The following is a 14,075-nucleotide window of genomic DNA, read 5'->3' as shown; positions in this document are numbered from 1 at the left end:
TTTGCACTGTTGAGCTTTTCCTTCGATGCACAATAACTTTTCCTCAAATAAAATTCTTAATATTGGATCTTGCAAATTAAAATAAAATGTATTTTATTTTATAAAAGTGCTTGCATACAAAATTCTTAATATTTAATCTTGCAAAATTAAAATAAAATGTTAAAGGTATTTCTGAAAGTTATTGATAATTTGACATTATTCATGAGTAATAATAAATATGAATTATATTAAAATATTGAATATGTTTTGTTCATGTGAACTAATATATATATATATATATATATATATATATATATATATATATAATAAAATATATTAGAAAATATGTATTAGAAAATAAAGGTTATATAATATGTTTTATTTTAGAAAATTAAATAAAATAAATATATTTTATTTTATTTTTATTAATATTAAATTTTTTTATTTTACTGTCTGGTGTTTTGTTCATGTGAATTAGTATGACAACAGTGCGTCCTTAACCACAGAAGTGACATTTACAACATAATTAGCATTTTTGCATTCTTCCACATCTCATTTAATATAGTATAATGCATTTCTCATAGCTGCTTGTCACTGAATAAATTGCTGTTGGAAGGCATCTCACATTCTACGCATCTTTTGCACTACGTCTACAGCAGACAAACGCAAGTGCTGTGGGTTCAGTTTTGGTGATAAACCAAATTCAAAAACACAGTGAAACTGGTGTCTTGTCCTTCTGAACTGTTACCTAGCAACAGGGATAAACATCTGCTGCTAGTGCTCACAATGGTATTCACGCTGATGACGCAAACGTGCCACAATAAAGACAAGTGTGAATACAGACAGCATCAGTGTGAGGGCTAAGCTTGGTGTTGACAACTTTTAGAAAAAATCCTTGTTTGCTTTAAATTTTTGTTCTTTTTCAGTTGTGCTAAAAAAGCATAGCAAGCGATGAAAAGAATGTTGCTCACTAAACACAGATCCTCAGTAGAAATGCAGCATACAACATAAATACTGTTGTATTTTGTGTGTGCAAACCATGCCAGATTGCTTTCATAACAGCTGTAAACCACACTGGAGTGCACATGAACTTAAAACTAATTCTATTGTTTAATTGTATAATTCAAAAACAACAACAAATTTTTTAATTAAAATAAAATTATAAAATTAGGCTAAATAAAATACATATCACCACCTATATCTTTAACTAACTCTTTTTTTGCATTTTAAATTGCAAAGTTCAATATTCAGATGTATGTTTGAGCAAAAGCTCTCATATGTCCTTAGAAAATTAGATTAAATTAAATAGCATGGCATTGCATTGTATTACATACATAAAATTTTAAGAAAATTACCACCCATATTTATAAATTCTACCATTTTGCTTTTTGTTCTGCAATCAATATCTAGAGATGATTTAAAACAAATTCAACTTGTTTAATCTTATTGTTCTCTAAACTATATCTAGCGATGCCTTGCACCATATTACAGTAGCCGAGAGAGCTCAACGCGCTGCAAATAGAAAAAACACCTGCAAATTAAGAAAACAACTTCCTCAATTTTACAACTCACATGCTGCAAATACTCACAACACAACCAAACAAAGAAACGCACTGCAAATAAAATGTATTTGGTTGTATTGTGAGCATTTGCAGTGTGTTTCTTTATTTGTTTGTGTTGTGAGCATTTGCAGCACCTGCTGTCAAATTGATGATGTTTTCTTGATTTGCTGGTGCTTTTTCTATTTGCATGTGTTTTCTGAAGTTGCAGCGCATTGAGCTCTCTCGGCTACCGTACCATATACTATTTTCTTGGCACATTTATTGATTATAATAAGAGAGAGGTAACAGGAAATCAACATTTTCTTAATATTAATGACTTTTACGTTATCACTAATGTAGTAGGTTATGTGTACAAAACACACCAGTGTTCTTTCATACTAGTTGTAAACTGGACAGGAATAAACATTAATTAGCAATAAATTTATTTATATTTATGCATTTTTAATTTAATTAATATTGCCAATTTTCTATGTTTTTAAACTATGTCTGGAAATGCTATATCTGTTTTTTTTTAATGCACCACATGCTTTTTTTTCCACTTTTATTGATATTATAATGTAGAGATGACAGTAAATTCACTTTTTATTAATACTAAAATACCTTTATTTCATCCATCCTGTAGTTCATGTGTACTAAACATGCCGCGTGGCTTTCATACCATCTGTAAACCTCACTGAAGTTCACATGAACTTGAAAAAAATGCTTCCTAACCAATTAAAAACTAACCGAATTATGAAGTCAAATGGATGTGGGTTCATACTAAAAACTCCCTAATTCTCTTATCCTCCTCTGTCTTGTTCCTCTTCTCAGTGGAGCGGTGAAGGCCCTGTTCAGTGCACGAGCGTCCGTGCCGCCTCTGTGCCGGGGTTTGGGTGGCGTGGAGGGCGGCTCTCAGCGCTCTCTGGAGAGATGCGGCACGGTGCGGAAGACTCTGAGCGGCGGGATGGCGGCCCTCAGGAGACATTCACAGTGCATCGCCGTCAAACTGCAGGCGGTGAGAAACAAATGAGCCGTTAGCAAGCCGTTTCCATCTGCCTTTTGTCTGTAAATCCTCTTGACTCTTTCCGTGACTCTCTCTCTGAGCAGGATGCTCTGGTGAATCTGATTCGGCGAGCGCGGCCGGTCTTCCTGCAGTGTTTGAGTGTGAAGACAGATGGCTGTGGCTTTGATGTCCCAGCACTGCGTGTACAGCTGCACTCCACACACCTGCTGCCAGCGCTGCAGCTGTATCGAACAGGTCACACACACACTCATGCATGTTTGTTTCTTATAATGTATGGGACTCTAATGACTTCTGTTGTACTTCATTAAAGCGAATTAGTTGCAGGTACCTCTATATCTCTTTGTTTGCTGAGAAGTTACTCACCCTCAGGCCTTCCAAGATGTAGATGAGTTTGTTTTTCATCAAAACAGATTTGGAGAAATTCAGCAGCTAGCATCCTCTGCAGTGAATGGGTGCCGTCAGAATGAAAGTCCAAACAGCTGATAAAAACATGACAATAATCCATACCACTCCAGTCCATCAATTAATGTCTATTGAAGTGAAAAGCTGCATGTTTTTAAGAAACAAATCCATCATTAAGGCGTATTTAACTTTAAAATATTGCTTTTGGCGGAAATACAAGTCCAAAAAAATATGAGTGTTCCCCCAGTGAAAAAGTCAATCCCCTGTTGTCCTCTCACATCAATATCCACCGACGTATTTGTTTAGAACTGTATTGCAACATGGTTTTCGCTTTTGCTAAACAGTGCTTGATCTGTGCATATTAATCTTCTGATTCAGATGAAACGACTTTTCACTGAAGAAAGCAATATTATAGATCATGGACTCCATTATGAAGTTAAAAACATGTAAATGATGGATTTGATTGTTACAGACACGCAACTTTTTACTTGACAAGACATTAACTGATGGACTGGAGTGGTGTGGATTATTGTGATGTTTTTATCAGCTGTTTGGACTCTCATTCTGACGGCACCCATTCACTGCAGAGCATCCATTGCTGAGCAAGTGATGTAATGCTACATTTCTACAAATCTTTTCTGATGAAGAAACAAACCCATCTAGATCTTGGATGGCCTGAGGGTGAATACATTTTCTGCAAATTTTCAGTTTTGGGTGAACTACTCCTTTAAGATTGGAGATTTTAACCACTTGTGGTAAAGTCATGATTAATTGCTCAGGTTGTATGCTGCATCTCAAACAGCTGGGTTCTCCTCGTAAAAAACGAAATCAGGTCCCATATTGTGTAGTCAACTAGTACCAAATGTCCTTTCAAAGACGGCAATCTCTGTCTCTGTGTCTGTGTGTTGCAGGCTACCCTGAGCACATGTCCCTGGGTGATTTCCGCTGTCGTTTTCAGGCCCTCTCTGCTCCCATAATGAAGCGATACGGTTCTGTCTTCATTACCCCAGACGAGAGGAAGGTCTGGACATCCTGAATCACCACGGCGCACACGCGCCTCATTACCCTCTGTTAAAATGTCATTTATTTTTAATGATGTCAAATGATGACGTTATGTATTTCCCTGTTTATTAACTTGCTTATTGATTAGCCAGCTTTTGCTTGAATGGCCGTCACTGATTCAGGGAGCTGCTGTTCCAAAAGTGGGCCTGAGCTCTGTTTGTGTTTGCATCCCTTTATATCAGGCTGTGGAGGAATTATTGATTGATCTGGATTTGGACAAGAAAAGCATTGTTTTAGGAGCGAGCAGGGTGAGCAAAATTCATCCATCCATCCATCCGTCTGTTGTTCTATTTATCTGTCTGTCTATCTGTCTGTCTGTCTGTCTGTCGGTCGTTCTATCTATCTATGTATAATAATCAAGATGTATCTATAACATACACAGGTTTTATTTTATCCTTCACTTCTGAAGTTTTCCGGTCATTCTCACTCTGATGTGTGTGTTTATGAAGGTGTTTATGAAGCGTGGTGTCCTGAGGTCTTTAGATCAGCAGAGAGATCAGTTGTTGAGCGGCTGGCTGATGCAGCTTCAAGCGTCCTGTCTGGGTCACCTGGGCCGCCAGAAATACCGCCGTATGAAGGCGAGTCTCTTTTTGTCCTCTGCTGGAACAGCCCATGTTTATAGATCTGCAGATAAGGGCTCAGAGATGACTCTCTGTAGTGAAGTTTCTCTTAATAGGGACCCAGTGTTCAGTGAGAGTAAGTAAAATGGACAATCAAACTAAATTATGACATCTCTGCTGCAATATTACTTGATTAACTTTAGGGGGGAAATTAAATTCTTGGAAAGGTGTAAAATACGTCTTTTAATGGGCTTTAGTAATAGTGCTCCAGTCTTGTGTATAGTTGTGTCAGTGTGGGTCTGATGCAGCGTCTAATGTGAGTGCTGATCTGGGATCAGGTTCAGCAGATGGCACTGAGCTGTATTCAGAGAAATGTGCGAGTCCTCACCGCAGTGGCCCGCTGGAGCTGGTGGAAGCTGCTGTGCAGAGTGCGCCCCCTTCTGGATGTCAACATGGATGACCAGCGGCTCAGATCCAAAGAGGTACTGACACATTCATTTTATACATCATATTTAAACCACTAAATAATCAAGCTGTCCAGTAATCATCTGTAAAATGATAGTTGTGTAGTTAAAGTACATATGTGCAACAAAAAACTATCTATCTATCTATCTATCTATCTATCTATCTATCTATCTATCTATCTATCTATCTATCTATCTATCTATCTATCTATCTATCTATCTATCTATCTATCTATCTATCTATCTATCTATCTATCTATCGTCTATATGTCTGTCTGTCAGTCTGTCTGTCTGTCTGTCTGTCTGTCTGTCTGTCTAGACTGTGATTGTTGTTTATCAGATTTGTTTCACTCCATTATAATTGAATCACATTCTGTTGTTCAGGATGAGATCACTGCTCTTAGGAGACGTCTGGAAAAGTCAGAGAAAGAACGAAATGAGCTGCGTCAGACTGCAGACAACCTGGAGACCAAGGTATGTGTTTGTGCCATGCCCCCAGAGCCACATATGAAATGATACTGTCAGATCAGAAATCTCAAAATCAAATTTTCTAGCAGTCGGTGTTCAGAATGATGGATGGAGTCTGGTTATGAATTCTCATCAGTGAAAGTATATTAACACAAACTCACTTGTGATCGGCTCATGAAGTGCTAATCTCTGTCATATGACTGCCGCTGATGAATGAACAGCTCTTCTGCTGGGACATTGATAGATGATGGTGTGTGTGTGTGTGTGTGTGTGTGTGTGTGTGCAGGTTACGGCTGTTGTATCTGAATTAAGTGATGAGAGGTTCAGAGGGGAGGCCATGAGTCAAGCTCTAGACACTGAGCGCACGGAGAGACTGCGCCTCGCCAAAGAGAACAAGGAACTGCAGGTACAGCCCACCCATCATTTGTCTCCATATCTCTCTTTCTAATTGGTGAAATTGCATCACAAACTATCCATGATGTGTCCACGTGATGAGTTATAATGGCAACATTCAGAATATCATGCTACTCTTATTAGTTCTGCATCACAGTATGTTTACAGTGCACAATAAGCCCATTTTCTGGATCTGTGCATAAAAAAATTTATAAAAAATGCAAATTAACCCATTTTAGATAACTTTTTAGATAACACATACCAAAAATAATAGGTTGCATACAGTATATTTACACCATATCAAAATCTATCTATATATCTAGATAGATATGCATGGCACTTGTATAATTAACAACTCTTAATATTTCTGCCAGATGAAGATATGCTATTTCAATTTTAGCCTCTTGGTTTCAGTTTTATATCCTGTGTCCCTACTATTATAAAAAATGTGAAACGTAATTTACATTATACAAAGATATACAAAGAAGAAGAATATACAAAGACCTTTTCTTTTGACAGTCCACAAAAATAATGAGTCGAGAAAGAGATGAATCATTAAATTGTGGCTGGTTCAAAAATTACTGGTTCATTTGTCACACTAGAAATGTAAGGTCAAGTCGAGGGCAATGCATTTTGGGATACAGTACTAATAATTTATTGTATATTGTACATTTCAGCAAATTTAGTGTTGTAGATAATTTATCCCATGCATATAGAAAATTAGCATATTTTGCACATTATACATACTATATAATGCAGAAAAAGTATGATTAGTATGTCATATTGTCCCAAACGCCTCACCGCTGTGTCTCTTGTTGAATTGTGGGTGTCAGACCTGTGTGTTTATTCTGTGCTGTGTCTCAGAGTCGTGTGGACCAGAGTAAAGTGTCTTTGGAGGCCCTCGAGAAGCAGTTAGAGGAAGAAAAACAGAAAGTCAAGAATAAAGAAGCTCTCAGCGGAGTAGCGACAGGTAAGACAGGCTTCAGCGTAGATGCAATCAAACATGCTGGTGAAGAAAGGTAATGACTGTTTGCGTGGGTGTGTGTGAATCCTGCACGCAGAAAGTGAGCTGCAGCTGCAGCTGGAATGTGCGCAGACGGAGGTGGAGTTCCTGCGCAGGCGCCTGCGGCAGTCAGAGGAAAGACTTGAGGGTGAGAAAGAGGCCCGTCAGCTGCTGGATACAAAGGTATTCATATTATGACCTTAAAGAGACACCTTATAATATTAGTCAAGGTTTCTTGCACCAAACACTCCATTTTAGTTTGTGTTGATTAGTTTGATTAGTTTTGTGTTAGTTAACTTCAACATTTAAATTTTCAGTGATTGAAATGAAGTTAAAAGAAAATACATATATTAGATAAAAGCTTGAACTTGAAAAAGCTTAAATGATAATCAGAAATATTGCTTTGGCAACTAACAAAAAACAAAAATTTAGTTTATGTTGAAGAACTAAAATGACTTAACCTGAAATAAATATAAAGCTATATATACAGGTCCTTTTCAAAAAATTAGCATATTGTGATAAAGTTCATTATTTTCTGTAATGTACTGATAAACATTAGACTTTCATATATTTTAGATTCATTACAACACAACTGAAGTAGTTCAAGCCTTTTATTGTTTTAATATTGATGATTTTGGCATACAGCTCATGAAAACCCAAAATGCCTATCTCAAAAAATTAGCATATCATGAAAAGGTTCTCTAAACGAGCTATTAACCTAATCATCTGAATCAACTAATTAACTCTAAACACCTGCAAAAGATTCCTGAGGCTTTTAAAAACTCCCAGCCTGGTTCATTACTCAAAACCGCAATCATGGGTAAGACTGCCGACCTGACTGCTGTCCAGAAGGCCATCATTGACACCCTCAAGCAAGAGGGTAAGACACAGAAAGAAATTTCTGAACGAATAGGCTGTTCCCAGAGTGCTGTATCAAGGCACCTCAGTGGGAAGTCTGTGGGAAGGAAAAAGTGTGGCAGAAAACGCAGCACAACGAGAAGAGGTGACCGGACCCTGAGGAAGATTGTGGAGAAGGACCGATTCCAGACCTTGGGGGACCTGCGGAAGCAGTGGACTGAGTCTGGAGTAGAAACATCCAGAGCCACCGTGTACAGGCGTGTGCAGGAAATGGGCTACAGGTGCCGCATTCCCCAGGTCAAGCCACTTTTGAACCAGAAACAGCGGCAGAAGCGCCTGACCTGGGCTACAGAGAAGCAGCACTGGACTGTTGCTCAGTGGTCCAAAGTACTTTTTTCGGATGAAAGCAAATTTTGCATGTCATTCGGAAATCAAGGTGCCAGAGTCTGGAGGAAGACTGGGGAGAGGGAAATGCCAAAATGCCTGAAGTCCAGTGTCAAGTACCCACAGTCAGTGATGCTGGTGTTGGTCCACTGTGTTTTATCAAGGGCAGGGTCAACGCAGCTAGCTATCATGAGATTTTGGAGCACTTCATGCTTCCATCTGCTGAAAAGCTTTATGGAGATGAAGATTTCATTTTTCAGCACGACCTGGCACCTGCTCACAGTGCCAAAACCACTGGTAAATGGTTTACTGACCATGGTATTACTGTGCTCAATTGGCCTGCCAACTCTCCTGACCTGAACCCCATAGAGAATCTGTGGGATATTGTGAAGAGAAAGTTGAGAGACGCAAGACCCATCAAAATCATCAATATTAAAACAATAAAAGGCTTGAACTACTTCAGTTGTGTTGTAATGAATCTAAAATATATGAAAGTCTAATGTTTATCAGTACATTACAGAAAATAATGAACTTTATCACAATATGCTAATTTTTTGAGAAGGACCTGTATATGTCTTCACCACATACACACACACACACTCACACTCACACACACACACACACACACACACAAATCTATATTTCTTTCATTCTTGCCCAGGAAAAAGAAACAGCTCATTTAACATGTAGTGGGGCATGTTGTCACACAATATAAGGTAAAAAAATATATATATTTGTATGAATTATCTACAGTTAAAAAGCTGTCTTCAGAGCATCAGTAATTTAATGTGCATTATAGAATATAAAGGCTTTTAAATAAAATATACAATTATGAAATGATAAAATTACAGTTCCTGAAGCAACAAAAATGTAAAATACAAAATAATAATGTAATTAATTTTTATTCTATAGATTAAAAAAAGCATAAAAGATGTGTTTGTGTTTTTAAAATAATAAAATATGAATTTGAAATATATTTAATTTTTTCTAAATACAGCATTATTTATTATTATTAATTCACGAACCTTATTCTAATTGAAGGCTAAGCTACTGTTAAGAGAACACAAGCATTTATGAAACTAGACTAATAAGTGTCTAGTTACTGAAACAAAGTCCTTCTGACAGCTAGACTCAGTGTATGCCATTTATTTAACTCTGACCAAGTTGTTATATGAACAATCCTGTTTGATTTGTTCTGCAGATTATGACATATTGAATATATTAAGAGCTCAGATATAAATATTGATATTGATATGTCCAGTGGGCGGCACATGGTCCCTTCCTGATGATCTTTGTCTCTCTATCTCTCCTGTGTGGCAGGTCCAGGAACTGCAGTCTCAGCTTGATCAATCCAAACGCTCAGTGACAGAGCTAAAACGCCACTGCCGGCGGTTGACCTCTGACCTTCAGGACGCCCACGTGCTGACACACAGCCTGCAGGGCCGCGCTCACGAGCTGGACAGGAAACAGAGGAGGTCTGTCTCATTTACATATAATACATTAATATTCAGTGCCACGCTCACTGGTTGCTTGAATATGCATTCTCAAGCCCTCTGTCTGGTCTGTGTGTGTGTGTGTGTGTGTGTTTGTAGGTTTGACAGCGAACTGACCCAGGTGCTGGAACAGGCTGACAATGAGAGGGAGCAGAAGGAGAGAGCCATCCAGGAGAATACCACACTCGGTGCAGAGATCTTCACCCTTCGCAAGACGCTCAAGGTACGGGCTGAGGTCAAAGGTCAAGTGTCCACCATCTGTGATCTTGCCCGTGTACTCCAGGTGTCCTCTGTCAGTAAACTGAATAAGTCCCCAGAGATCCCAAATATGCAGAGGAGAAAAGTTCTGCTTTGGGTTCATCAGATTATGTAACTTTACAGTGTCATTATAGGAAAATGAATGAATGTGTGAAGTTTATACTGCGTTGATAGAGGTCAGAGGTCAATACATGGGAAATACACAGGCACACATTTATATCTACGTTATGTATTCTTATATTTGAATATGATGTATTTGTATCTGTTGGGATGACTGTATGTGTTTTTTGGTGGTGTGTGTGTATTTGCTGTTGTGTTTATGTGTATTGTTTATGCTTGTTTGTATAAATGTGTATATGTATATGTTTATGATATGTTTGTTTGTATAATTGTTTGTGTATGTATGTGTGTATAAACATGCATGCTTGTGTGTTATTTGTATTGAAGTTGTTTGTATTTTTATGTGTTTGGATGATTTTGTGTGTGATATATGTCTTGTATGTGTTTTTGCTCCTGCATGTTCACTTGATGTATTTATGTTTACATGATGTGTGTATGATAATGTTTGTGTGTTTCAGGAGAGTCAGGTGGAGGTCACCCACCTTCAGCAGCAGAAGGAGGAACTGTGTGCTCAGATCCGTGACCTGAGCATCCCGCTCCACCTCACCTCTGACTCCATCCCTGAACTGAAGAGGAAGCTCCGTGAGCTGGAGACCAGAGACAAGGAGCGCTCCGAGGAGATCAGCCAGATGACTGCCAGAATCAAACAGCAGGAGCAGGTACAGTAATGCAAGAACATTTGACCTATTGGAAATGGGTCATAGGACATAATAGCCATGAGCGCATTAACATGTGACTGCCCACATTTACATAAATCTTAAAGACACAGTAACACAAACAGACCATCTGAACTCTGTTCTGCACAGATACACCTGCGCTTTGAGATGGAGATGGAGAGGATGAAGCAGATCCATCAGAAGGAGCTGGAGGACAAGGACGAGGAACTGGAGGACGTGCAAAAGTCCTCACAGAGGCGGGTGAGGGACGCAGAATGAATTATAGCTCGACAGACCACCTTACAACGCTGTCTCAAACATCCTTTCCTGTCTGCCTCTGTGTGTGTTTGTGTGTGTGTGCAGCTCCGACAGCTGGAGATGCAACTGGAACAGGAATATGAGGAAAAACAGATGGTGGTTCATGAGAAGCATGACTTAGAGGGGCTGATTGCCACATTGTGTGAACAGGTAACGTACGCGCGCACACAAAAAACCCCATAAATGTATAATTAAAAAACATTGTTTATAACATTATATAAAATGTTATCATAGATAGCAAGATTTGAAACATTTGCTTGCACACACTGTAAACAACCTCTGTAAGTTTCATAGCGTTCCAGGCGTGATATGTATTAAAAACAGTATGTGGGTCATTTGGTTAGACGCGCTCAGTGCTTGAAGTGGGCCTGGCACTTCTGACATGTTGCCGGTACTCAGAGTAAAATCGTCAGGGTCTGGGTGATTAGGCTATATGATCCCATATATGATTAGAAATTATATAGAAACTATGTAAATCACACTACCCAGGCGGGATCACCTCTCATCTCGACCAGAGTCGGTCTACTTCATTGTGTGGTGAGCGAGAGCATGTCAGGGGAGGCGTGCGGAGGAGTAGAATAATAATTAATTATTGATTACTAATTTGTATCAGTACTTTATAACGAAAATCATATCTTAAAATTAAAAGAAGCAGGCTTTAGCAATCACATCATTTTAAACCGTAACCGCAAATTCAGAGAAAACACGGCTGATTTTATCAGTGATTACGGAGAGAATAGTGACTTACGTCCAGATGTCAGTAAAATTATTATTTTCAGCGTGTATTTGGCTCAAAAGCAAGAGTGTTTTATAATGAACGCTGTTTATGTGGTAGTCAGAGATTTAGTGATTCTGAATGGATCTGTTTATTAAAGGCAGGCAGTTTAGTGGTCTTTGGCGTCTCCCTGTGGTCGTGTTTGGTATTGCAGCTTGACTTGTGCTAATTTGCATTGAAAACTTTTATTTAATTATTGATTGATTGATTGTGGCACTATACATACATTGTGAATTATTAAAAAGTACTTATTTATTTAATATAAATAAATAAATGGCGGGGTAGGGGAGGTGGATGAGTACCGGCACTTCTTTTTTTCCACTTCAAGCACTGGACGCGTACGCTGCTTGATAGATCACAGAGTTATAGTCACATCAGGGCTTATGAGGATCTGTAAAGCTGTCACGTTCCTCTCTGATCTGATATAAGAGCACTATAGACTGCCTAACTATGAATCTACACGTCTCTTCCCTCATCTGTCAGTGCTCTTCATTACAGTTTGTTTGTGGGAATATTAAAGCTCAGCAAACATTCTCAACTTAATTTATATTAACAGTTTAACGTCATATTAGTTACCCCATTTTACTTCTAAAATGTGACATACTTCAGAGAAAAATCTGTAGGGCAGGGCTTGGTATTATCCTTCAGCAAAACTAATTTTTATATATATATGCTTTTTATATTGTTTTTCATTATTAATCATTCTAAAATATAACAATTAGGATTTGTTTTTGTTTTTGGAAGATTATGCTGTAAGGATGTCAACATTCAAATTGTTGATTTATTATTGAAAGCACAAAATACTGCTTTATCCACATTATTTGAACATGAGAAAAATGATTGGAAACGCTGAAAAAAGTTGCTTTATTTAGAAGGATGTTCTTTTAACAGCATTCAGAACATATCAGACATAACAATGTAATGTTTGAACATTGTTTGTACTTTTATCAGCTATAGATATCATAAGGGCATTCCATTAACATTGTTTTATGTTCGTGACATTTATGCAATCTTTACGTAATGCTTTTTGTTGGGACTGTATTAGTTTGTACACTGTTACTTTTAGTGGTTATAGGGGATCTTTTTACCATTAGACATGCTCTCGCTCATGTGCCCTGTGCTAAACTTAGCTAACAGCTTGTGGCTACGCTGAGAGGGTCCTTTAGAGATACTGTACACGCATTCGACCTGAACGTCCTGCCCTCGGGCCGTCGTGAGCTCTCTAATGTGACTGTGCTCTGGAAGCGTGATCATTACTGAGATCGATATGATGAAGCTACTCATCTGCTGGTGTTAAAAACGTCCCCGGTTTATGACCCCAGCTGCACGTAAACACTGCTGCTCAACATGAATTTGTTATTGAGTAAGAGGATGTGTAAAGCGCCTGGTTTTCATGCATGTATTGATTTTTCCAGGGCATGTGCATTCACTGCCAAGCCAACCATTCCAACCTTATCACTTATTTCCTTGAGCATTACTTGAGATTTCAAGTAATGTTCTAGCCATTCATGAAATTGAATGAATAATGGTTTTAATGTATATTGCTGGACTTATTGTGCATGATGATGTTTGTCTCTGTATCTAATATCATTACATTATATTATGTATTATAATATAATACAGGTCCTTTTCAAAAAATTAGCATATTGTGATAAAGTTCATTATTTTCTGTAATGTACTGATAAACATTAGACTTTCATATATTTTAGATTCATTACAACACAACTGAAGTAGTTCAAGCCTTTTATTGTTTTAATATTGATGATTTTGGCATACAGCTCATGAAAACCCAAAATTCCTATCTCAAAAAATTTGCATATTTCATCCGACCAATAAAAGAAAAGTGTTTTTAATACAAAAAAAGTCAACCTTCAAATAATTATGTTCAGTTATGCACTCAATACTTGGTCGGGAATCCTTTTGCAGAAATGACTGCTTCAATGCGGCGTGGCATGGAGGCAATCAGCCTGTGGCACTGCTGAGGTGTTATGGAGGCCCAGGATGCTTCGATAGCGGCCTTAAGCTCATCCAGAGTGTTGGGTCTTGCGTCTCTCAACTTTCTCTTCACAATATCCCACAGATTCTCTATGGGGTTCAGGTCAGGAGAGTTGGCAGGCCAATTGAGCACAGTAATATCATGGTCAGTAAACCATTTACCAGTGGTTTTGGCACTGTGAGCAGGTGCCAGGTCGTGCTGAAAAATGAAATCTTCATCTCCATAAAGCTTTTCAGCAGATGGAAGCATGAAGTGCTCCAAAATCTCCTGATAGCTAGCTGCATTGACCCTGCCCTTGATAAAACACAGTGGACCAACACC

The 14,075-nt window shown here is 38.3% G+C and overlaps 1 protein-coding gene across 2 annotated transcripts in view; it reads left to right on the top strand.

Moving 5' to 3' along the window:
* LOC306863923 (unconventional myosin-XVIIIb-like) overlaps positions 1–14,075 on the top strand; it is a 49,973-nt gene that overhangs the window by 17,610 nt on the left and 18,288 nt on the right. For both annotated transcript variants that reach the window (XM_079407522.1, XM_079407523.1), the window contains exons 18-32: positions 2,352–2,535; positions 2,628–2,778; positions 3,858–3,967; positions 4,191–4,256; positions 4,458–4,586; positions 4,907–5,050; positions 5,417–5,506; positions 5,787–5,906; positions 6,758–6,863; positions 6,955–7,079; positions 9,459–9,613; positions 9,731–9,854; positions 10,468–10,668; positions 10,816–10,926; positions 11,029–11,133. In XM_079407522.1, the coding sequence (XP_079263648.1) occupies positions 2,352–2,535; positions 2,628–2,778; positions 3,858–3,967; positions 4,191–4,256; positions 4,458–4,586; positions 4,907–5,050; positions 5,417–5,506; positions 5,787–5,906; positions 6,758–6,863; positions 6,955–7,079; positions 9,459–9,613; positions 9,731–9,854; positions 10,468–10,668; positions 10,816–10,926; positions 11,029–11,133 (1,921 nt within the window). The remainder of the gene's footprint in view (positions 1–2,351; positions 2,536–2,627; positions 2,779–3,857; positions 3,968–4,190; positions 4,257–4,457; positions 4,587–4,906; positions 5,051–5,416; positions 5,507–5,786; positions 5,907–6,757; positions 6,864–6,954; positions 7,080–9,458; positions 9,614–9,730; positions 9,855–10,467; positions 10,669–10,815; positions 10,927–11,028; positions 11,134–14,075) is intronic.

Source organism: Barbus barbus (assembly GCF_936440315.1).
Source record: "Barbus barbus genome assembly, chromosome: 45".
Lineage (NCBI taxonomy): Eukaryota > Metazoa > Chordata > Actinopteri > Cypriniformes > Cyprinidae > Barbus > Barbus barbus.
Note: the sequence above shows the minus strand (reverse complement) of the source record. Positions and strands in the feature narration are given on the sequence as shown.